This window comes from Electrophorus electricus, chromosome 2 (assembly GCF_013358815.1).
Source record: "Electrophorus electricus isolate fEleEle1 chromosome 2, fEleEle1.pri, whole genome shotgun sequence".
In the NCBI taxonomy this organism is placed as follows: domain Eukaryota; kingdom Metazoa; phylum Chordata; class Actinopteri; order Gymnotiformes; family Gymnotidae; genus Electrophorus; species Electrophorus electricus.
In genome coordinates this window covers 26,160,200-26,186,772 of record NC_049536.1, presented here as the reverse complement: position 1 = coordinate 26,186,772, position 26,573 = coordinate 26,160,200, and the positions used below count along the sequence as shown (strand labels likewise).

General features: G+C 45.0%; 1 protein-coding gene across 4 annotated transcripts; it reads right to left on the bottom strand.

Moving 5' to 3' along the window:
• Positions 1-404: 404 nt before the first annotated feature.
• On the bottom strand, positions 405-24,635 carry ikzf2 (IKAROS family zinc finger 2). Of its 4 annotated transcripts, XM_035523550.1 has the most exons (9): positions 23,509-23,655; positions 23,372-23,397; positions 20,401-20,449; positions 16,105-16,209; positions 11,791-11,982; positions 10,091-10,258; positions 5,762-5,899; positions 5,233-5,364; positions 405-4,249 (listed from the first exon to the last, which is right to left on the bottom strand). In XM_035523550.1, exons 3-9 carry the CDS (start codon positions 20,426-20,428, stop codon positions 3,510-3,512), a joined length of 1,503 nt encoding a protein of 500 aa, XP_035379443.1. In that variant the 5' UTR covers positions 20,429-20,449; positions 23,372-23,397; positions 23,509-23,655; the 3' UTR covers positions 405-3,509. The 4 variants fall into 4 exon arrangements, with proteins under 4 accessions (XP_035379443.1, XP_035379442.1, XP_035379441.1 ...); XM_035523549.1 differs by lacking the exons at positions 23,372-23,397; positions 23,509-23,655 and adding an exon at positions 24,451-24,635; XM_035523548.1 differs by having other exon boundaries at positions 23,372-23,655.
• Between the last annotated feature and the right edge of the window lie 1,938 nt (positions 24,636-26,573).

Below are 26,573 nucleotides of genomic sequence, written 5' to 3'. Positions count from 1 at the left end.
AACACTAAAAACATGAAGTGTTTACTACTTTCTTCATTTTATTTGGTTACACATTTTCATTTCTTTTTCCTCCACTGGGACATTTAGATGTGTTTAAAAATTCCCAGCAGCACCGATCATGAGATATGGCAAGGCTTCAGAAACCGGAGCAAACATAATTAGGCATGTTGGATTATTAACCAAATATGGCCAGTATGTTCAGTGCAGTCACATAAGAATAAAGAACTGCAGAATGGCTTTTCAGTGTAATTATTATTGCCTTAGAGGAAAACGACTATTAAATGCCTCGCGCACACACACACACACCCACCCACCCACACATGCAATAGTAACTGTTGATTATCATGTTGAAACAAGTCTACTGTGCAAATGAGAGGAAACAGAAGAAGCCAGACACACAGCACTGAAAGTGTAAAGGTATTTTAATGCAGAAAATCCATGCTTTAAAACCAACACCTTACAGCACAATTTCCTTCTGAGGGTCAGTGATCTATGGAATAACATTTCTATAAACCCTCAACTCTTAGGGTTTTGCTATAAAAATCCCTTTCTAACAATTCTTTAAGATGCCTTATTTTCATAAGCATCTTGGCAACACAGTACCTGAGAAGGCCCAAAAGTTTAAACACACAGAAAAGAAGAATAACCCAGTTCAACATGTGTACCAAAATATACTGTATTTCATTCATACATATAGTCACTATATATAAAAATACACTGCAATTCCTCATTTTACTATTTGTAAGGCCCACAGTAAATAAGCATTTTAAAAAAACACTTTCCTTTCACAAAAAATATATATATTTACACTAAAATTAACATAGCAACCCCCATACATGTGAATGTAAAACAACCTCGAATGTGAGTGCCATTAGTTGAACTTCAAGTACGCCCCATCGATCCCCGAGTGTGAGGCCCCTGGAGGAGGGGGCCCCTGAATCCGAGCGCTTTCACGGCTGTAAACATAGTCTCTACCTCCTTCTTTTTAGCCATTTTCACTTATTTCTTTTGTTTGTTTTTTTCCTAGGTTTTTTTTTTTTTTGGGGCTTTTTTTTTCTGCATGATGCGTGAGGAGCAGTCAAACCAGCACGGCATGCTTTTCAACTGAGATTCAAAACTCACTGTACACTGAAAACAGCTACACTATACAGAGGCATGTGACAGGATTAAAAAAAACCCAAACACAGCGCAAACATAATGCACACGCTTACTTTGCAATGGTCCAAAGGTATTTTGACTGGGAATACTTGGTCCTGTTCAAAAAAGGCACACAGAACGTCTTAGACTGGACATCAAATAATTATGCGTCTTATCAAAAAAAGGTACAGATCTTGGCTTTAATGGTCCCTTGCTTTTAGATGAGATATTCACAGTCTCAGCCTTGTGCTCTTAATTTCCAAAAGCGAAGGAGACATTGTTCGATTTCACAGAGCGCACGATGTCAACACTGAGCACTATGCAGGCACCATACAGGCACCTACGGCTCGGCGCTGCCCCAACGTGAGCCACAGTGCAGAGCTTTTTAAGCAGTGATGAAACAGGCAACAGTTATGCTACACAGTGCTGTTCCCCTCGAGCGAGAGAACACAGACAGCCGAGTCAAACCAAAAGGATGAATACATCGATACAATGATAATGAGTGCTTCTTCAACAGACCACAGCCAAACACACTGACCTCCACTGAATAAAACTTCTAGAAATCAATATAAGCTTAAACAATCTGTGTATATATTTTCCATTTACATATTAGTTTACAATTAGATATGTCTAAGATAGATATGGTCATTTTTAAATTATTAAATCAATTTTTACTAAAGGCTAAAAATAATATATACATGGATTAGGGTAGTCAATTCAGGAACTTTAGCATAATACAATGCTATCTATCTATCTATCTAGCTAGCTATCCTCATATCTTCATAGAAATGTCTCCTGTATAAAGCAGAAAAAAAATATATATGAAAGGTTCAGCAGAAATATATATATATTTCTGCTGAACCTTTCATAACTATCACACTTAGTTATGAAAGTAACATGTTACTTACAGTAGAGAACTGTAGCGCACTGTATGTTTAGAGAGACTTTATACAGGAGACATTTATATGAAGACAGACACTCAGTTCCAGCCTGGAGCTTAGAAAGGAAAAACAAAACCAAAAAAAGAAGATGGTTACTTAGGATAGTGTAGGGAAGCAGACTAACACATAGTGCTCGAGGGCTTCACACACCCAGCGTGACCAGTGCTTCACAATAAAGTGCAAGCTGAAATTTGTTACCTACAGAGTAAGTGTACTAGGAAGCACTACACTACACACTGCATCTACACACATCTGCTGGATGGACAGGGAGGAGTCAGCCCAGGTATCGGGCACCAGACAGAGCTGCTCCATCGGACAGGCTGCTGCTTTCACGAGGTGTTTCAGAAGAACGTATGAGAACATCGTTCTAACTGTGCAATGGCAGACGCAGTGCAACCATCTGCCACTCGGGCACTGATAGAGAGAAAGCGGGCGAGCAAGAGAGGGTGGGAGAGAGAGAAGCTGCCCTACATCAAACTGTTTTGATCCAGATTGCCATCAGCTTCTCATGCACGGTCGCTGCCTGGTTGATTTTTAATGTGGTTACAAGGCTACATTTGGTAGTACAAACATTACAAGCAAGAGGATGGCAGTGTGAACATACACATGCTAAGAGTTCACAAGAAAAAATAAAGTAAAAATAAAATAAACACAAATAACAATAATATACCTGGATCCACAAACCTTAATGCTAAGGTTTAATTCATCTGTATGTCCCGTTTGTCCTTCTACAGCGAGAGAATGCAGGAGTGTTGGGATGTCATGGTATGAGGGGGCCAAAGAAGCACAGACACTTACAACAGAAGCTAAACCATGTAACTCACTTCAGCAAGGCACTGAGAAAACACAGCAGCAGAAAAGCTATACGGTTTACCATGGAGATCTGTCCATATTCTCCTGACAGTTTCCTGTGCGCAAGTACACTTTGTTCCTACATGGCTGTGTCTATTCAAGTCTCTTATAGTCCATGTGACAGGAAGGAATCTACGCAGAGACTCAATGCAGATGAACATTAAACATAAAAACAAACAAAAAAAAAACCCTTCATAATTTTCCAGGGACTATAGCTGCTCTGTTTTTGGATGGTACAGGAGATAAAAATGATTAAAAAAAGAATGATTGTGTGTTTATGTGGAGAAATAAATGAACATAAATCACTTTATCGCATCATATCACAAAATTCAGCCCCTCACCCAAATGCAAAACCTTCAAAACGTTCCAAAATTAAAATATGAGCCACTGGACCTAACCCTTCATATATTCACTACATGCTGCCTTCCTCAGCATGTGCTCACAGACAACCCCCCCCCCCGACAGGGTCCCAGACTGCAGTGGAGTATGTGTGTATCTGTGTGTGTGTGTGTGTGTGTGTTTGTGTGTGTGTGTGTGTGTGTGTGTGTTTGAATGGTTATGGGCTGGTCCGGGTGCCCTTTAGCGAAAGGTATGCACACCGCGGACGATGTGCGAGGAGAACTCATAGCGGTCCTTGCTGCAGTGGCCGCAGATGTTGCACTCAAGCGGGTCCCTGTAGCCGTGGCAACCCATGTGGATGGTGTACATGACGTGGTCCAGGAAGAGCACGCGGCAGTGCTCGCACTGGAAGGCGCGCAGCTCCTGGCCCTCACGGCCGAACACGCGCACGCCGTCCCGGCTTCCCAGCCGGCTTGCGTCGCCTGCTCGTGCCTCCTCTGCCCTCGCCAGGCCCGGGCTGACCCGAGGTGCCGGCCGGAGCGCACCCCCAGCGTTGGCCGGCTTGTCGCGGGGGCTGCTCCGGGCTGAGTCGGCCGAGTCCTGGCCGCTGTTGCTGGGGGAGCCCTCCCGGCCTGTTGCAGGGTTCTTGGGTCGGACCAGTGAGATGGCGCCGTTGGTGGGGGGTGGGAACTCTGGCGCCATCTGGGGGCCGGGGAGAGCGTCGCGGCTGCTCGGCCTGTCCAGGTGCGGTCCGATGGGGTAGACGGGGTGAAAGAGGGGGTTCACCATGGGAACCACCTCTGCCATGGCCAGGGCGGGGTGGGGGACCACAGGCCGCAGGCTTTCAGAACCCAGATATGAAATGGCGTTGTTGATGGCCTGGTCCATCATGTGAGCCTGCATTAGCTCTGCTTCCTTCTTATACTTCAGGTCCACATCAAAGTTCAGGTCAGGGTAGGAGTAACGCAGCATCTTCTCCCCTTCAGAGCACAATGACAGCGCAAAATAGTGCAGTGCACCATGCATACATACATAAATCAACATAAATTAAAATCTTGAATTAGTAAAATATTGAATGAATCCCCAAAATCTTTAGAATTGGAAGCTGGGAGCATTTTTGAAGATCACTAACATCAAACGGAAATCACCGAACATAAACTAGGATACAGAAAATATTTTGAAGGTTTTTATTGTCTTCAAATGTTTTTAGCGCTTTTATTTTTAAATTTCTTTGTGCAAATGTGGGTTTTTTTTGGTCTGAATAAATGGTGGAAAGCCCCATGTGGAGAGCGGGGCGAGAGAATTTATAATGTGGATGTGGTAAGGTGTTGCACGTCATTTGATTAAAGCAATGGCAGAATTACAGGTGTGAAAAAACCGCAGAGCTGGAAAAAAAACAAAAAAAGCCATCTCCTGCATTTATAGCGAATTAGGCTCACTCTCTTTCACTTTCCTGCACCGTTTGGATTCAGCAAACGCTTTCACCCAGTAACCACACTTAAAATAACCTCAAACTATATAATTCCTTACTTTGTCAACATCCTATTAAAATCTTTTTTATTATTATACATAATTTGATTATTAAAATGAAAGAATAAGCCTTTGAAATGGCATACAAGGCTTTGTGCATGCGTGTGCATTTTAAAACAAGCAAATGGCCACGGTTGTATTTATTTGGAAGTGCAACCTCACACCTGTTGGGGCTTCTTGCCTATTTCTTTTCGACATTACATACTTTGCCTCAAGAGGAAACTTGGTATTTGTGGTTATATTTAGCAATCGGTTCTCATTTTGACTAAGGCTGCAGTATTTCCATCTGCGAGGTTGCTGTTCATGGGCCTCTGTGTTCGCGGCGGTACGAGCGTGCATGCTCAGGAATAGAGTGAGAGGTCTGCAGCACTCCCTACACAGTGTGGGTGGAGTCTGGGTGGAGTCTGCTTGTGTCCGATACGTTGCCACTCACCCACAAACTTCTGCGGCGTGGTGCTCTTTCTCTTGGCCACGCTGGCCTGCAGCCTCTCGATGACGGGTGGACGCTCGAAGGAGGTGACGCCCGCCACCTCGCCCAGCGGCCTCTGCTCCTTCGGGACCTCAACTGGGGTTAAACAGAGGCCTACGGTTACGGGGACCATGTATGGGAGCAACCTTTGTGTGCGGCATTTCAATTTAAACTGCTAGATTGCTGTATTATTTGGAAGTAGGGACCCTGTACTGCAAGGCCTGAATCATTCCTGTACCACCAGACTCTATCTAAATATTAAGGCAAGCTAACTGATGTTTTCCTTGATTTTAAAGTATTTAATTTAAATATGGCCCATGGTCTACTAACAAGCTGTCACCTTGAGCGTACTGCTCACAGTGTACAGTGAGAGGAAATGGTATCCGTCTAAACAGGAGAATGGGTGGACGGAACTCCCACAGGAAGACATACTGATTGGCTGACAGTCATTATAGCTTACTCAGTTCTGATCCTCAGCTCCTAACCCACTCACCTGCATATGGGCTGGCGCTGTGGGAGGGGTCCATGCCGACACTCTGTAAGTAGTTATGGCACCTCTCTTTGTGTTCTTCCAGCGACGTGCGCTGTTTGTAGCTCCGCCCACAGTAGTTACACTTGTGTGGTTTACCCACTAAAAGGACATCAAAGCAAAGAAATATATCTATTAGTACGGAGGCGATACGAAGTACATCCAACTGTATGCATGACTGAGTTTCGGTCTCTGAGTTAGTAACCAAAGGAGTGGGCACTTTCTCATGATGATGCAATACAATGTGAGATGGGCTCCAATTTTTTTTTCCCTGAGACCATATCACACTGGATTACATAAGCCTGGTGTGGAAGGATCCCACACAGAAACCGTAGACACAGAGACGTATTCTAGAACAGACTCTAGTGATGACTGTAACACAGTCACACACTCAGACATATACTAATTGGAACAAACTAATATGGAACAAACAAGCTAATTTTACATTTTGTTTGTGTATGCACACACACGCATGCACGCACACACATATGTGCGCGCGCGCACATTCACAGACATGAAGTCAGTCAATGTGTAGTACTGGAAAATCTCTCTGAAGATCAGAAAGGGACAGAGGGTGTTTTTCACTCCTCAGAAGGAGCAGGCGTGAGGTGGGTGATTCACTGCTTGGATTCCACTGACACTGGGCTTAGCACAGAGGCGACGGGGCGGGAGCTAACCTCCGTAGAGGCTGCAGAGGGTGACAGAGCAGCCCAACATGGCCTTCCACCGTGGGCTACTGAGGCAGATCCAGACGCCCCGGAACCTCCAGGGAGAGACGTCACTACCTGGCATGTTCCAGTAACCAAAGGAATAAGTCGATTTATTGATTTGGTCGCGGCTTCATTCATTGTTTTCTTTTCGCCATTCATCACCCCTCCAGGTCTTTCATTCATTCATATGTAAAGCTCGTTGGCTTGCCTTCTCGACCAGTGAGCCTACACTAACCAGTTGAGTCAGCCAGAGTCTTTCCAATTTGAGAGAGATGTGTTTCAGCTCTGTGGTCAACTCATTGGTGAGGCACTTTCGGTATTATTCATGAAAAGAGTGCTGCAGAGAATATGCAACCAGCAGGTCTGTCTGAGTCGCACGTGAGAAACGTACGCCAAAAGTGCCTGTTACAAGCAAAGCGTGTGTGATTACCTGTAAAGCGTATGTGATTACCTGTAAAGCGTGTGGATTATGAAAACACCTCCAGCGCATTTCAGTAAGGTTGCATTGAAGTGGATAATGAGAGTGAGACAGCAAAAGGAGGAGCCATAGACCAACGACCTTTCACACATGCCAAACAGCACTAACTTGGTGACTACGGTATGAGAACCACTGGATAACAGTGGATAAACAGCGTCTGTGTCAGAAAGCAAGCTGGAAAGTATAGTAGGCCTTGTGGGTAGGAACAGAAAGACAAGCTCTAAAAATACTGAAATATAAAAAATACAATTTCTGTCTTAAATATGCCTGTCAGGATTTCGGTCTTGAAACTTTCTAGTTTTTTTTTTTTTTTGAAGGTTGCTAAAGTTCAATGATTAAATTTAAATAAAAAAAAAAGAATTTTGAATATGTTCAAATATGTTTGCAGTGTTATCTCAAAGTCTTAATCTTAGGCTAAAGCAATAATCTAGCTATTTTAATTAGTGAATATACCAATTTGACAACTTTGACAATGTCAGCCTGATCTGTGCAAAGACAAAATATTGTTGTTGGGTTTTTTTTTTTGTTTGTTTTTTTTTGTTCAGGCAGAACCTTTTCATATCCAAATGATCAGCAAACCGAGCTGAAGGGTCGACAGATTCAAGACACACCCCGAGCGCCTCGTGTGCAGAACCAACGTAGCCTGAGACTCGTTGCCGTGGCAGTGGGTTCAGCGCACTTATATGTCATTAGGTCAGTATATTGGAAACTGAGTCGTATGAGTAAGAGAAATAGATGAAAGGGCAATGGTGCCGGATGGTTTTTGTCACACTTTCAGTACTTCTGGGGAGGAGGCTCGGGCGCACACATTTGCACAATTTCGCCATTACAGTAAATCGAACGAAGCTGCTGGTAGACACCTCGGAGGAGATTCCGTCGAGTGTGCACCACCGCAAAATGCAAATAAAGAGAAACTCAGTGGTTTGGTCCAGTGAACTGGGACGGCACCTGCACGCTGGGTGCCGAGGAGTGGACAGATAAGCACGCCTCCCGCGCACGTCGACATCTACGCCGATCGCTGGGCTGTTAAAAACAAAAGTGACTTGAAATGTTTACTATCTGATATCCAGGCCGACCGTCCAGGGCGCTGGGTGCAGATGCTGGATGGGTGAAATTCCTGTGTCAGCATCTGTTCTTGACATGCAAATATCTCAAGTGTTGCATTAAAGCCCACTTAACCGCATCCATTCGGGTTGAAAACAGGAAATCGTGAGATGGAGATGACATTTCAAGCACATGCCTATCAATTGTTGTTCATCAGCAGAAGTGCCCGGGTTCACAACTGCTCTCATCTTCAACTGATATACACCCCCCCCCCAAAAAAAAAAAAAAAAATCACCACCACCAGAACAACAAAAGCCCCCACAAAGAAACACAAACAAAAACATGCTTCACACTACTGTCCGAATACAAGTATGCTTTCCAAGATATTCATAAGCAGACACACACGTCCGCACCCCAACCCCCCCCAACACAGTAAAATAAATAAATCCACATTCTTTCAAGACACACAGTCACTTCGACACCCTGTTGCTGATTCATTCCCTTAAGCCACGCCTGAAAGCGACGAGTCACATGTGAGCTGAAGCGCTAGTACGCATTCCTCTGTCTCGGGGACGTCACCTGTCCTGCTCCCGGGACCCCCGGCCGAGTGAACGCGCACGAGGGCGGAGCCGTTGGACACGGTCCCGGGGAACGCCGCTGTTCCGATGGGGCGCAGGCGGCTGGCAGGGAGGGTCCCGGATTCAGCGGGACCAAAGTTTCCTGTTCCTGGCCTGCCTGAAATGCAGGCTTGCAGAAACACGGTGTGACAGGGAAGATTGTGCAGGTGCCCGGCGGATAGCCAGCGACATCTACGGCATGTGGGCTGGAGGAATAGACACTCACTCCCCTCATCCGTGATGCGAGGCATGTGACACTCTATCTACTGCCTTTTTCATCTTAAGTTCTTACAGAAATCATGGCAATAGTGCGTGGATTATGCATATTTGTGTGTGGATTATGCATATGCATATTTCTGCCCTGTTGCTGACATGCACAAAAATAATCAATGCATAAAAATCGAACCAGGCTTCATGCTTAATTTACTTCTAAGCACACGACTGCAAAGAGCGCACAAAAACATGACAGTGGCCTAGAAAGTTCACTATCCCAGGTGCCGACAGCGATTAGCTATGAAAAACAGGAAATGAGAAAAGACAAAGAAAGAGAGCAAAACATGATTAGAGAGATAGACTGTTCCTTCTCTCCCTGTGCATGTCAACGAGCCTGTCCTGAGATCGGTAGCCCCGCGGACCCGGTCCTGGGTCAGAGACGGGTGTCGGGTGGAACCTGGAGCCGCAGCACCACGGAGCACCCGGGACGTGACAGAGTGGTAATATTAAAGTGGGTTAGAGTGTGCAGCTGAAGCAACGCTTCCCTCTGGTCAAAAGAGAGAGAGAGAGGGAGAGGGGAAGAGAGAGAGAAAGAGAGACAGAGAGAGAGAGAGAGAGAGAGAGAGAGGGGGAAGGAAAGAGCGAGTGACAGAGTGTTTCCTTTAGTGGTTCACAAGCCTTGTAGGCAACAGGAACAGTATGTCCTAAGTGGCCTAACCACAGCGCTCGCGAGTATGTCTGTAAAAGTCCCCCTGCGCTTTCCAGAGTGGACTCGGAGTTCAGCAGCGCTACAGCAGCTTGGCAGGCACGCACTCCTGCACTGCATGGCTAAAGCAGACACACTCTAGGGCCTTCTGACTGCAATCCCTCACCCTCATGCAGGCGTGCGTGAGTGGCCCCGTTTTCAGTACTGTGGCTTCGAGATGTGATGACTCTCTTGCTCATACTCTCACACACTCCATTTCTCACACACTCCCTCTATATCACACACTCCCTCTCTCTCTATTACGGTTTCTCTCTCTATCACTCTCTCTTCCCTCATTGGACAGCTTTTGAGAGGAAAATAACCAGCACACGCCTAACCAAGCAGCGACAAAAATGCTTATTTCTCAACGATTGGCTGTAGCTATTGATTAACACAACAACAGCAACAACAAGCACATTCAAACACACACTTATAGGGAAGCCCAGGCTTCCAGCAGGCATGTAGGCTGGGGGATCGAGGACTGACCCGAGTGCGTGCGCAGGTGTCCGGTCAGGGCGTCGCGTCGGCGGCAGGCGTAGCTGCAGAAGGGACACTTGAAGGGCTTCTCGCCTGTGTGCAGCTTGATGTGTCTCAGCAGGTTGCCCTTCTGGGTGAAGGAGACCCCGCATTGGTTGCACTGGAAAGGCCGGTCGCCTGCAGGACATAATAGCGAGCGTGAGCGGAGCCTCCCGACCCGTTTACGTATGTATGTATGTATGTATGAATGTGTATATACACATACATACATACAAATATATATATATATATATATATATATATATATATATATATATATATATATATATATATATATATATATATATATATATATATATATATATATATATATGAGCGGTGAGCGGTGTGATGAGAAGGTGTTAGCTTGTGATAACTCCACCCTCTTTCACATCTTGATCGTCTTTTTGCAGAGCCTGGCTTACCACATGGGCTGACTGACACGGAGGCCCATGTTAAAGTAAAGGTCATTCACTGCTCAACTGCAACAGGACATGTTTTGAAGGTCCACAGGCTCCTTCTAAGATCGATTGAAGGCTGTGTTCTCTGAAAGCTGCACCGGCTCTTTTGAGCAAGAAGTTGTGTTGTTGGGTTTTTTTGCCCTTCTCCCCAACCTTGCAGCCGAGCCTTTTGTTCCTCCTTGACAAGGCCGTTCTGTTTTGGATTAACTTAACACTGTGATAAAAAAAAACAAAAAAACCCCGAAAAAAACAGAAGCCCGTTCTCAGTTATGGAGCAGACCCTGAATATTTTAAGTGCTCGCAGTGAAGGTGTCCGTCACAATCCAGCCGGGACACACAATACGCTGCGAGCGGAGATGCCGTGAGCGGAGACGCCGCCACGGGGCAGCCGTGGCGTCGGGGCAGGCAGTGAGAATGCTGTTCGGGAGATCTGAAATCTGAGCCTGGAGCTCTGACGAAACACGCAGCTCCGCCGGCGTCAGCCACAGCCCCTGGAACAGGTTGCGGAGGATTCCTGGGATACTGAGAAGATTTCCAAGCCTGTGCTTTTGTTCTCAAACCGCTCCCCACACCCTCTGAGATGCACTTCAATGCAGGGAAAGGGAACGGGGCATTGTGCCCCGGCGTAAAGATTTTTTTTTATGGCAGATGAGCTCTTATTGGCAGATGAGCTTTATTGAACGTTATTATGAAAGCTCATCCCAAGATTTGAACGGCGATTTTTCACAGTGAAGGCAGGAAAAGCTTGTGCGGCAGCTTGACTCTCTCATCCATGGAGAGAAAACAAGGAAATAGTGTGTAGTAGCATACGCAAGCTAAGTCAGGATACTGATTTACGAGAATAAGGCTTCTGGCGTGATTGTTTAAAAGCTAGACTTTCATCTGAAGGCAAACGTTTTTGATCAGTTCACACAATCTTACTGCAGACTGGCTGATGCACACGGAGAGATCAAGAGGGATTATCAGCAAGTTTAAAACTGAACGCCAGTGTTCGCAGCGAAAGGGACAGAGTTTAATTTTCCCTCTGCCCTATAGATATTTAACTTTAAACAACCATTACGTGTTTATGCAGGTTGATGACACCTCTATATGGTGATACAGTGTGTATTATGATTCATCGTGGAGAAGGGGGACCATAGTGGCTGTGCATGTCGCTCAACTCGCTAAACTCTCTAAAGCAAGATTTCTGTTATCAGAATGCACATTTACCATTGGGCAATCGCATTACTGAATCAGCCGGCCCCTCTGTCCCTGGTCCAACATCCTGTAGGTTATTTGGGCTGTCAGTCATGGGTTCCTCCAATACTGAGCCCTCTTCTCCACTGTGGCCTGTCTCATCGGGCCCTATGGCTCTCCGCTCTCCCTCCTCCTCAGTGCCCTCCTCTTGTTTGATTGGGTGAGCTGGATTAAAATATCAACACAATGGACATTATTCACATTAAAGAAAACAGTTTGAAATGTAATGCTGGTGGAACACACACACACACACACACACACACACGCACAAACGCACACTCACACAGACACACACACACACACACATGCACAAACGCACACTCAGACACACACACACACACACTACACACATGCACAAACACACACTCACACAGACACACACACACAGAGTTAAAAAGAGCTAATTTTGGGGGAGGTTCTAGCACTAATATAGTATTGGATTTCACATCAACAGCATAGCTGATCGACAACTATGGAATAAAGTCAAAGAAAGATGTCACTTCATGCATGGACACACACGCCATGCACACACAGTTAAAATGAGTTAATTGAGGGGGAGGTTCTATCACTAAAATAGTGTGTGCTTTCACATCAAGAGCATAGCTGATCGACAACTTTGAAACAATATATATACACTGCGCAGTTAAAAACCACCAATAACAACTCACTGTGAGCTCATCTGTTACTATGACAGCAGAGAGACCAGAAAACCTTTCCTGTGCAACAAGACAAGCTTCAGGACTGAAGACGAACAAAGTAAGTGTAGGTGTGGCCCCTGGGGCCCGGGGCCAGGCTGAAGGCAGCTGGGATTTCTACATGACGGACGGTGAGAGGCAGAGAGCTGAAGACTGTCCTGGAGTCTGGTCTGAGCGCACTCCTCGGGGAGGCCAACATCACCCCCAACCCCCACACACCACAGATACTAACACAATGGACCAAAAATAGATACGCAACAGGCAAAGACAGACACAGCGACATGCAAAAGCGTAAGCGCCCAGCCCGCGAGTTTTCCATCTCGACCACACACACGCGCACTCACACACACACACACACACACACACACACACACACACACACACACAGAAAAAAACGTCTCCGCGTTCCTCCACAATGCATCAGGTGGAAAAACGTTCCGGCTACTCAATCCGCCATCTGGCTCAACCAGTTCTGTAATATTAGCACGGCTTTAATCTCTGAGCAGGAGCAGGGGACTGAGCCCTGAGTCACCTCCGGCTCTCTCACAGAAACGACATCCCCTAAGCTCTTATGCCAGAAAAACAGCTCTGTATACCTTAATCAGCTCACAACCTGACCCAGGAGAGCTCCTCCACTTCTCCACCAAGTCCAAGTTCTCAGGAGTTTTCCTCGGATTTTCCTCAGATGGAGAGGAAAGGTGTTCGTACAAACAAGCAGTCGGCTTTTCCCATCATCTCTGTCACGTCAACTGTCATGTCAAAACCAAGTCTTCCTATAAACAGGTTTTCAGAGCTCTTAAAGAAGAGCTTCCCAATGCCAGCAAGTATTTGAAAACAAAAGAAACCAGCATTTGTATTTGACAGAGTTGTAAGACTATAAATAGCTGTAATACTTCCCCTTCAGTAGTGTAGGCCAACCTTCAGGACTGTAGGCTATATATCAGTAGCATGGCCATCCCTTAGTAGTGTATGTCAGTTTTCAGAAGCATAGGCCATCCTTCAGTGGTATGGGTCAGGTTTCAGTAGTATAGGCCATCCTTCAGTAGTGTAGGTCATCTTTCAGTAGTATAGGTCATCCTTCTGTAATGTAGGCCAACCTTCAGGACTGTAGGCCATCTATCAATAGTATAGGCCATCCTTCAGTAGTATAGGTCATCTTTCAGTAGTGCAGGTCATCCTTCAGTAGGATAGGCCATCCTTCAGTAGTATAGGCCATCCTTCAGTAGTGCAGGTCATCCTTCAGTAGGATAGGCCATCCTTCAGTAGTATAGGTCATCCTTCAGTAGTGCAGGTCATCCTTCAGTAGTATAGGCCATCCTTCAGTAGTGCAGGCCATCCTTCAGTAGTATAGGCCATCCTTCAGTAGTATAGGTCAGGTTTCAGTAGTATAGGTCATCCTTCAGTAGTATAGGTCATCCTTCAGTAGTATAGGTCATCTTTCAGTAGTGCAGGTCAACCTTCAGTAGTATAGGTCATCCTTCTGTAATGTAGGCCAACCTTCAGGACTGTAGGCCATCTATCACTAGTATAGGCCATCCTTCAGTAGTATAGGCCATCCATCAGTAGTATAGGCCATCCCTCAGTAGTATAGGTCATCTTTCAGTAGTGCAGGTCATCCTTCAGTAGTAAAGGCCATCCTTCAGTAGTATAGGCCATCCTTCAGTAGTATAGGTCATCTTTCAGTAGTATAGGTCATCCTTCTGTAATGTAGGCCAACCTTCAGGACTGTAGGCCATCTATCATTAGTATAGGTCATCCTTCAGTAGTATAGGTCATCCTTCAGTAGTGCAGATCATCCTTCAGTAGTATAGGTCATCCTTCAGTAGTATAGGTCATCTTTCAGTAGTGTATGAAGTTATGTGCAGCAGGCCAGAACACAGCAGAACTTTAAGCATGACCACATTAAATATTATTTTCCCTGTTGGTGCTTTGACAGAATCATTTCAAGGCCACTTTATTGCCCAACATTGGTGCTAATTCATTTGAAAGAAACACCCATACAATAATAAGAAGCCGAATTCCTCATTTACAACACGTGCAACTTTTCCCACAAATCACGGCATAAAAAACATGAATGAATAAAATATAAATACATCAAATGTTTTGACAGTTCTTATGCATAAAGGCTTCAAAGTTGCTTGACTCCGAACTTGAACTGTGCAATTCAAGCACAGTCGGCACAATAGAGTCGCAAGGAAAAATTAGCATTACGTAGCACAACATACAACAGCACATTACAACGATACAGATTAAGAGTGTTGTACACAGTACAACACTCTTAATCACACATAAAAGGACATCACCAGATGTTACCGCATGGCCTTTCAGATCAGAGCATTCGCAGTCCCCATTTTCAATCTGCTTGACGTCTGCCAATAATCTCCATAAAGGCAAATCCACTTCCTCTCTCCCATTTAGCATCTCTGCCAGCTGCAGTGGTGTGAGCTTGAAGCGGTTGCTGGGACAACGAGATACAGGATCCTTTCGCCTCCGTCTCCTCTGCTGGTCAGAGCAGCAGAGAGAGGGCATGTGGGGTGAGTGAGTCTCCATGTCGTCTCTGTCGCAGGTGTGCAGGCGTCGGCCTGGTTTTTGGGTTGAGGTGCCCAAGCCCTCGGGGGGATCTCCTCCACTCTGTGGGGTGGGACTGTAAGCAAGCGATCGGCCTGTGGCTTCATAAGGCTTTGCCAGGTTATGAAGGCTGATGCAGATATGGGCGAAACGGCAGAGGTCAAAGAAATCGGCAGGAGGTGACAGTCCAGCCTTCGAGAGCTTAACGAGTGAGCCGTGTGATTGGCAGAGATCACAGCAAAGGTGCAGCTTCAGAGGTCTGGGGTCAGATGTCAGACAGGTTTCTGAAAGGTGTGAAACCGACGGTCACTGTGATTATGAAACACTGCTTGCACTCAAGCTGTTGCTGTCTCTCCACTAAGGCCTCGAGCCCTAAATCCTTGCTGAGCCTCTAACACAACACAGCAAGCCCAGCCAGCTCCACGACTCGAACAGATACCCGACGCGCAACGCCAAGGAAAGGGCGGCAGGGTGACTCAGAGCAACTTCTACTTCTCTCGTCTATCATGCTGCCACATCTAGTGAGTGCCACTGTGTCGCGCCTCGGGCTGGGATCCCTGCCTCTCAGAGCTGCGGAGAGCTTCCCTTTTCTCGTTATACCAGATCATGATGAGAAGACCAAAACGGCGCCCACAGCTCCTCCTATTACGCTCTGGTTCGAGGAAGGGAAATGGCTGTTACACGGCCTGTCCTGTCAGATTGAAGATAAGATGACCCTTTGAGGGTACTTTTTTTTCTCTTTCTTTTCTTTCTTTCCTTTTTAACACGGCGAGATAAAGGCTCTTCCCCTCCCTGCAGTGATGCTCACTCAGTTCTCCTTTTCATCGTTCTGTTGCAACTGCAGGCGTCGGAGCAGATGTGACAAGCCACTGCGAAGAATTCCATGCTAACCCAAGAAGTATTTCTTGCTGCACGTAACTAAGGTAGCCAAATAAAAACACACCCGAGTGCCATGAACCCTGCGTGCGGCGTGCGGCGCAGGGGAATGCTAGGTAACTATGGAAGCGTGTGGGAGGGAACTCACCGCTGGGAGATCTGGGACTTTGGGAATGTTGCCCGTTGGGTGCGTTGGGCGACAGGTCCACCAGCATTCTCGAGTTCTCCTTCCTAGGAGAGCAGTCGCCGTTACCTAGGAGACAGAAACAAGTGTACTAGTGCACTGCGGCCATCGCCCTAACTAAAGCAGTGTTTGGAGTTTTTGCTCTCTCTCTCTCTCTCTCTCTCTTTCTCTCTCTCTCTCTCTCTATCTATCTCTCTCTCTCTCATATACACACACACACACACACCCAAAACATGCACACGCACACACATATACAGGCATGAATACATAAAAGCACACATGCATACACACAGAGTTAAAAGGAGATACCTGTAAAGAGAGGCTCTCTCCCTGAACCAGTATGAACTGCTAAATCCAGATAGTTTAATCTCCAGCTGTGCAGACATAAGGCCAGTTTTTACCGGTCTTCAGGCATCGAGGTCAAAGCAACTCCACACCCCTCCCCTGTCTCTTGCTTCCTCTTAAAGGGAGCAAACACGTCCTATAGATTTCAGGCTCAACACATCAGCCTGCTTGTCAGCAGCCTTCTTTACTTCCCTGTGGGGTCAGAGACTCTTCCGCAGGGAGAACTTGTTGCTTTCAGCCTTGTCCCTGCCCTGACATCCATATTGGATTTCCTCGTCTGTCCACGCTCCGTGCACAGGCCGCAAGCCACTGTAGAGTGACCTAGCCCCCCACGTCACCTCACCTCACCATCCTACCCCACCCCACCCCGGGGGACACCCCTCTTTGGCTTGGCCTTATCCTTCAGGTGTACGCGGCAGATGGTCTCTCTGCGTTCAGCACTGTGCGTTCAGCACTGTGCTGCACATGGCTGGCCTCCCATCCCGTCGCCACGCGCCGTGCCGTAACGCTCCGGCATGGACGGCCGAGGAGCGGAAAGTACCTGGGCCTCCGTCTTAAGCTCCCTGTTGTGAGGGAGGCCTGCAGAGCTGGTCAGGCCCTGTTTCAAACAGCTTGGAGAAGCTCAATTAGGATGCTATGGGTTCCTACGAAGGCACGTTCAGTTGCGCTGGCTGCATTCCACTCGCATGGCCCGTAACGGTTGGGTCTCAGCCTGTGCGGTGAGCCACCGGTAGAGACCAAATGTGTTCGCACGGATCTTTATTTTACCGAGCGACAGCTGCCCCTATCGCTTTTGTGTGAAATGTGAAGTGGTTTTGTGGTGAGCTGAGGGTAATGAGTGGCAATGGTTGAGATAAAGAGTGTGGGAGGTAAGACAGGAGAGCGGGAACTGTGAGAAGAGAGAGGAAACTGAGACAGGAGTGCAGAAAGTGAGACGAGACAGAGAAAGGTGAAACGTGGGGGGGTTGAGACAGGAGCCCATGAGGTTAAAACGCAGCAGGTGAGTCAGGAGCGAGGAAGGGAAGACGGGAACATTGCAACACTTGCTCTGCAGCTCAGACACCCTCTCATTCTGCCTGCATGAGAGAAAGAGGCACAGAGAGAGAGAGAGAGAAAGAGACAGACTCCTGCACAAAGAGACGCAGTCAGTGACACAATCCCAGAGTCTGTCTCTGGTTACCGCACCGGGGTTGGGGAAATCTCCAATGACTGGCGGTCCCCTGGCAACCAGGAAACAAGCCGCCGCTCCGATTTGAGTGGCAGAAGAGGGGAGGTGTTCAATAACAGCGTGACGCGCTGGCCACCTCCTCTCACTCCTGCCAGCTCACTTAGTGAAAGAGATAAGGCTGGCGACGAGCCCTAACCCAAGGCACCTCAACCGCCCGAAACAGAGCGCTCTCGTACGCTGTGGCTACATGACTTCAGGGCAGAGATAAAAGCTGCAAATCAAGGAGCCAAACCGATCCGATATCCATCAAACACTGTTCGCGTTATCGCGCTGAGAAGCTATGACAGAGCTCTGTCCTCTGGTAGCGTGTGGTTTTCATGGTCTTACTACTGTTCCATTTCATTTGATTGATTTTTTTTAACTCTACAAATCAGCACCTCAACATTCCCACACAGAAACACACACACGCGCGCACACACACACACACACACAGACACACACACACACACACACACGTACGCACACGTACACGCAGACTCCCCGTAGGCTGTGACTGAGGCTGGCTGTATTGTGCTGTGACCTTGAGCACATGGGCGATATTAAAAAGGCTACTGGCTGCCCCCATGCTGATGCAAGTGGAGCGGTCCGTAGGAGAGCCCACTGGAGTACTGGAGTGACTGCACTGCGCTGCAACATCAGGACACTGCTGAGTCATAAGCAGATCCTTTACTGACTCAATTCAAAGGGAGGGTTAAAAAAAACAAAACAAAAACTACACAACAGATTGTTCCACACATTTTCGCACTGGACAGAGGAGGATGGCTTTCTGAGGTTATCAAGTCAAGAAAATCGGTGTGTGGCGTGGCTCAAAACGCAGGAACTGGATATGGACAGTTACAACTCTCTCAAATTTGAGAGAGCAAATGTTACATTCCATAGACTATGTGGATATAGATTTGTTTTTTCATTAACTGTACTGTTTTGAACATTTTGTTTGGTCTTTGGCTCTTTCCGATAGAAACGGTTGGGCCTTCACAGAAATGTCAGTATGGGGGAAACTGCGAGGATCTTGCAGGATCCATTCTCCCTGCAGAGGGGGTGACTGGTCGTGGCATGTGGGAGGATCCATGCTCCATGTAGCAGGTGATTGGCCGTGGCATTTTGGAGGATCAATTCTCCCTGTGGAGCGGGCAATTGGTTGTGGCATGTTACAGCCATGCAGGTTTTGAGCTGGGATCTGGTTTTTCCTGTCAGGCCCTGTGCCTCCAGACTAAGGTTCCACATCACAGGCAAAACTCTTTCACTCTTTCTCCAGTCTCACAGCCGCCTGTGTGAGTTACCGATCAGCAACAGCTGTTGTCGCTGCCACTGAAAACGTGCTTATAACAGGTTTATAGCAGCAGCCAGGGAACACAAGCTGAGTTCAGAGCAGAAAGCCACCCAAAGATACAGAGAAAGACTAAGCAATGTGTTCAACAATGTGCTCAAGTCACAGGCTAATTCAGCACTGAGCTATACGTCACACATTGTGATTTCAAAGGGGTTGTATTCGAGGACTGAGGTCTGAGAGCTCTTCTGAGTCAAATAACTTTGAAATTCCAGGATGGTTAAGCAACAAAATCAACAATCATACCTGAAAACTCATCAGAATTTTCAACTGTAACAAGTTTAGACAAATCTCTCTTATTCCATGTCTGGTTGTCATATAACTAGGCATGCATAAGTCTTTGCAACAAAGTTAAGGTACAATAAACAGCCCTTTGAACTTTCCCATACACCTGCAGGAGTTCTGAGGGACACTTTATCAGCCTGTTCCATCTGAGGGAATCTGAGGGGGGGGTCAACTGGCAGGAAGGTACCACTGTGCACCTGGTACTGAAGCCTCACACAGATACCAAACCTCGAGGGGAGCCAAGAGTAGAACAGTTAGCGTTTAGTGGGATATGTCTACAGTTGATGTGCTTCTCTGCTCTGTGTGTTTAACAGAAACAGTACAACACCTGCGATGATCTGCACCAAACATTAAAGCCAAATAAACTAATATATATGTATATATATATATATATATATATATATATATATATATATATATATATATATATATATATATATATATATACATATATATTAGTTTATTTGGCTTTAATGTTTGTTATATTCCTACTGTGAAGCTTTGATTTAGAGAAGTGTAACAGGAGAAAAGTTAGAAAAAATATTAGAATAATATTTCAACATTTGTAAATAAACAAAAATATCTTGTTTACCCATTTTTACAAAGTTATATATATATATATATATATATATATATATATATATATATATATATATATATATATATATATATATATATATTTATTTACTTATTTATTTATTTGAAATTTAGTTGTTCTCAGGTGCAGAGTATTTACTTATTGATAATGTAACTTCAGGTTACAGTGTTTCACAACTCCATAAAAGCAGGTTATCCCAAGCATTAAGGTTCCTCCAAAAATGTTAAGCTGTTGCAGCATAAAGACAAATTTGTTGTCTGACAGAGCAGCAGGAATAACATTGTCCTCATGTCGCCTTTTAACATTAATAGTGTTTAATAAGCACCTAAAACATTCATACAGACTATGCCCACCAATACCACCGTAACACCAACGTAAACGCCATCATATTGTTAGTGTCCTAGATGAACTGCGGAATAGACTTTGAAGCACGGCAAACACAGCAACTCCAGTTTATAATTCAGGATTCAGACTTACTTGCAATATAACCATCCGTAGCCTCCATGTCCACGTTCCAGGATCAGAGCTGCGGAAAAGAGCAGGAGAGATGGCATCAGAACTCAGAGCCGTGGATTACAGCCACCAGACGAGGACGAGCCCCGTTTCCAGCTGCACGCTGCTCTCAAAGGTAGCCACAATGCACAATAATGGCCAAAGGAGAAAGACATTAACATCTAACACTGGGACACTGTAGATTATGACAAGGAGCAGAATGTGGACAGGTGCCAACAACTAAGCTGCTGCATTAGGCATTTCCGAAACCCTGAAGGCAGTTTAGCTGACAAATCTGTATATATTTAAATGACTTTTCTTGCACTATATAACAAGCCAGTACCAGTTTGACCAACCAAAGTATCTCAGACTAAATACTGCCCAGAGCTCATCTACCACAGAGTACCTGGCAGTTGTTTCAAATGTACATTTGGAGTAGAGAGCCCTAATGCTGTGCTCAGGACATGCTGACAAGACAGGTAAGAGCTTTCTGTAGTGGACACCAAGAAAAATAGATTATCATCTATAGTGAGCATCCTACAAGCTTTAAAATTATCTGAATATCTAAAGACCTCTGAAGTGATTGTTTGTCTGTGGTCTTACCATGTTCTATGTATTAACAAGCTTAAAGAAAAGTTTGTGTGTGTGTTCTGATACAGTAAAACCTACATGCAAATATTTTAAGTATCTTGCAGTATAATGAGCTGACTCATACTTTCTGCTCCAAAATAAACTGCCAGAGAGGAAAATCTCAGTGAGCCTTCTTACCTTTCACATTACCTTTTTACGTTTTTTAAGTCTTTACAATCTCAAAACAGAAAATGACATATAGTTTTCTGTTTTTGGCATACAGTTTTCTGTATGGAATCATTTTCATCATTATTCTTTGCACAAAGGTCTGCACGAAACTATTAGGGAAGTAACATGTCGAGCGATAGCTTTTGGCAAGAGGGAAAAGTGCAAAGAACTAAGAATAAACCAGTATAAATAATGTTTCCACTTGGTTTCAGGACCCCCCCCCCCCCCCCCCAAAAAAGGCTCAATTCTCTAATTTCTAATTAAGACTTTTGATGGCTTTTGAATAACTGCAGCATCTAACCAGACATGCCTTCTTGCACTGAGTATGGTTGCCTTCATTTTATGCCCCCTGACCTCACTGCTGTGGGGCCTAAGTAATGGCGAGCTGCATTTTAACCGTTTCTGCTTCCAGCCAAGCCGCATGCCATCAAAAAAAGATGAAAGCATTATCTTAAATGACTGAGTTCTAACTCTGATGCAAGGCAAAACTGAAGATGATAAACAAACATTTCATATGCCATTACAAACATGGCCAAGACAATCAGTTTGTTAACAGAAATATTTCATGTACTCGGGTTAACTGAGATGTAAAATTAAAATAAACAAGTGTTTAATAATTTAGTGCTTGCTGGAGAGATCTGATATGTCTCATTGTAAGTACAACGAGAAAATTTACGTTAGATGTGTGTGTGTGTGTGTGTGTGTGTGTGTGTGTGTGGGGGGGGGGGGTTAGGATTATGTCTGTCTTATACTCATATGTGCTATATCTACTGAGACCTTTTACATTTACCCAAGAATAAGGCCTTGAATAACAGTTAAGGCCTGCTATAATATTCTTAAGATTCTGTCTTAATATTTAGTTATTCATCTTAAAATATGATATTTGGAAAGCGATGTGAATAAATTCAGTAACTGCACTGAAACTAATATGAAAGGTATGTGAGAAGAGTGAGAATCGAGCGTCAGTACCCATCTAAAGGTCCCTGCAGGGTTAGAGACGGACATGGCTGCATTAAAGGGAGACACTTCGGAATGAACAGCTTGCGTTAGCGTCCTTCAGTTACACCACAGAGTACTATAATTCCTCTCATTACAGAACATGGTTACACTACAACTGATCAGAAGAAACATAACGAGCGCCTGGCAAACACTTGAGAACCTTACACACATAAACGATTCCGGCGCTGACTAAATAGCAAATGTAATGGGCAAAAAGACGATTGGAAGACGCATTATGTCTCCTTAGTGAAAATGTAAATAGCGAGGCCTGCACGCCTAACTGCAGAGCGGTGGGTCAGACTCTTGGTGCTGCCTACCGGTGAGGGCTCAGGTTTTAGCATCGAACTACAAACAAAAGCCAATGGCATGATTAGGCTTAGTCAGTTATATTCTTAAGAGCGATGCACTACCAAATGTATTCTCTTGCTAATTCGACTCTACGACCAATGCAAAGACGTGAAACAGATCACAATAATATGCGTGGGTCCCCTTAAGTTAAGAACTTGCATAATTAATAATCACGTTCCTCAACGCCCTCGTGTATCGATTTCCGTCTTAACAAAGGTCGATCCACACTTCCAACATACCCTAAAATCCCTCCATCCTCTCAAATTTTTTTTTTTCTATACAATAAAACCTCCTTTAAGACAGGACTTAAGGTAGTGCCATGGTATCATTAAGGATCTACGTAACCCAAAGAAAATTCAAGATAAGCTAAATGTAATTTATAACGCAACACGAAGCAAAAAAGCCACACCAAAAAGCATGCACTCACGCGGAGTGACTGGGGAATACGCGAGCCCTCGGACTCCTCGCGCACCTATGTCACAGGCTGCTGTCAAAGAGAGCGTTGCACGTGTCGCACTGCCCAGAAACAGATCAAGTCTGTTCGTTATTGAATAATAAATCTGCATTCACGCTTTTCCCCCCTTACAAATCTTTAGCTATTTTCGTAATGTGAGCGGCAGATGATCTACTTATCATCATGATGCAACTATGAATAAACTACAGTCACTAAAGGCAGTACTGACTTACAACTAAGGTCTTACTGAATAAGACGTAAGCTGTTTAGAGTGATATTGTAAGTATTGTAACAAACTGAACATTTTGACTAAAACGCAAATGCGTGTCGAGGAAGCAATTGTGCAAAAATATTTACCTCTTATTGTATCCCCCCCGAGAAAACTGTTATCGATACAGGATTCCAAAAATAGAAAAAAATCGCATAAAAATGCAATGAAATTATTTCCGAGGAGAAGTAGTTTACTAAAACATATGTGCGCCTCCTGTTCCTACCACTTTGATGTCTTCCGATAAACATGCGACTGGGACGCATTCATCAGGAGCTCGTATTAGTCGCGAGTGAGAAAAAAAACAACAACAAAGTTACCAAGGCACAAAGAGTGAATAACTTCCTTCCCAAGCCTGTCAACTTTTCCACTTCGCGCCTCTCAGCAGTAATCGAGCGTCTCTCTCTCCCCCCCCCCCCCCTCCCCCCTCAGCGATTGCACTTCTTTATTCGGGTGTCCACAGAAAAAAAAAAGGTGAACAGGATACGCGTATTAAACCTGAATCTTTCCCATTTTAACTGTATGGTCAATGGCAGTCGAAATCGATGTCAGACAGGGAAAGAAAATGAGAAAGAAAGCACCGAACTGGATCCACCGGTTCCTTGGGAATTGGCCATTAATAAGGAAATAGGAACAGCCTCTTTCTAAACCAAGACCAGGGCTCACAATTTTACCTGACGACGAATAATAAATAAAATAAAATAAATAAATAAAAAATACAAAATGACTTATTGGCCAGTTCGCAACTGCACTTCAGGGGGCTTCATTTTAAACAGCCACCCTGGTCAGTCATCATCGAAAATCAAACAATCATTTATTTGAACAAGCGTGCAGCATGCGCGTTGTCGTGGTTTTCTACGAAATGACAGTCGATCGTCTAAAAAGAGCACTGCTGTGGTGTTAAACTTCGCAGACGACCCTTGCAATGCTCCAGCCGCAACAAGTGATCCGGCGAGCGCTCCAGAACCGTTCCCGTGCGGCGCGCGCAATCCACCGACGCGCTTGACGCAGCCCGCCTGCAGCGGCGCGTTCTTCCCCTCGCGGTGCTCAAAAATAAAGGACAGGACGTGTCCACCGGCGATAAGCCCTGCCAAACGTTACCGTAAGGGAAAACAACGGACATTGCCATTTATTCAGAAATTGTTTTTGTTTTTTGTTTTTGTTTTACCTCAGGAATGCAGGGGAAGGATCAGTCCCATCTCCTGTAGTGTCGGGCGAGACATTTCACGCTCTACGGGAAGCGTAGCAAAATGACGTGAGCGCAGTCGCCGCGGCGTGAGAGTTCCGTACCAGCAATCAGACGAGTCCTCCCTTACTTCCTCCATCTTCGACGCCGAAACGGACCGGTCTCTCGCACCGAGTGGCTATTCTGGGAAGCTGATCACAGAGAAACGGATTCGTCAAGAGCTTGCAGTATTGCTCGACAATCGATTAGAGGATTTAAGACGGTGACAGCCCCACGTCTATAATACAATACTGGCAAATGATAAAATAAAATTAAAAAAATAAAATAGACGAACAACTAGGTAATATTAGACAGGTAAACAGTAAATAGCTAAATAGCCTATTTATTAACAGATAAAATAGCCTTTCTCAGAAACTGGGGAAACACTCCAGAACCACTCTTTGGCTGATTTGGGTGAACCCTGACCTTGTCATGTTATAGGCCCCTATGTGTGTGTGTAAAGACTCTACGACCAATGCAAAGACGTGAAACAGATCACAATAATATGCGTGGATCCCCTTAAGTTAAGAACTTTCATAATTAATAATCACGTTCCTCAACGCCCTCGTGTATCGATTTCCGTCTTAACAAAGGTCGATCCACACTTCCAACATACCCTAAAATCCCTCCATCCTCTCAAATCTTTTTTTCTATACAATAAAACCTCCTTTAAGACAGGACTTAAGGTAGTGCCATGGTATCATTAAGGATTTACGTAACCCAAAGAAAATTCAAGATAAGCTAAATGTAATTTATAACGCAACACGAAGGCAAAAAAGCCACACCAAAAAGCATGCACTCACGCGGAGTGACTGGGGAATACGCGAGCCCTCGGACTCCTCGCGCACCTATGTCACAGGCCGCTGTCAAAGAGAGCGTTGCACGTGTCGCACTGCCCAGAAACAGACCAAGTAAACTATCCGTAATATAGTCTACGATAGTATGTTCATATACAGTTGGAATTCATTATGAATCCTTGTCATAGCTTCGCGTATTATACAGTTAAAGTTTAGCCTACTTGTTACATGCACAAATGATCCTTGATGCAAAGATGGCTTCAAAAAGGAAGCTGTTTATATAGGGGCAAATATTTTACTTTGCCAACATGCTGAATTGTAAGATAATCATTAAAGTAGCACTATATGGCCTAATAGAGAACGTACACTATCACCAACTTAGTTGGCCTACTTTATTAGACGTTTATAAAGTGGTCCAAGACAGCTCCATGGCAAAAAGAACCTTAATACAAAACCTAAATTACATTTTGATTCAAATTTGAAGCTGAAGAGAGGATGCGTAAACTTCCTCGGGCTCCCTCTTGTGGTAACAGAAGGACATGGCTCTACTGACCTACTTGGAACCCAGTCAGAACAACGAGGCGCACGAGAGGAACAGTTTTTCTTGTGGATGAGACCTCCCGACGCTAAAGATATCACTCGGACCGCCATCCCTATTCATGAACACATGGTGCATATCAGTGAACCACACTGCACAGGTTCCCACAGATGAGCGTACTTTGCCTGTGTATTACGTGTGCAGTCGGGGGGGGGGGGGGGGGGGGGGGGGGGGGGGTGACATTTCTGAAGGCTGCGTAAGGTTGTCACTTAAATGTACTGTTGTAACATAAACAGATTATAACATCTGGAACAGTACTTATGTGAGTAATGTGAAGCCACCCCCCCCACCCCACCCCCCACACACACTTTCATTTACTGCAACTGATGAATTTGGATGCCATGATTTTTACTGTAAATGTTAAAAACTGAAATGGGATAATGATTAATAACAATTGTACAGTTTGGCTTTGAGTAAATCCAAGTTCAACTATGTGCATTATATAATTAGGATGAAAACTGACTGGATTTTTACTGTCACCATTTTAGTCAAAGAAGAAAAAGATGAAGTGTTTATCTGAATATTCTAGATATGATGGTATTGTTGTGTTTTTTTGTCATTTAAAAACTTAGTCCATTAAACTGAACATATTGGTTCAGATGTTTTGTAGAATGATGTAGACTACGCATGTTCCTAAGAATATATTAAATAGTCTATATTCCTATGCTTTT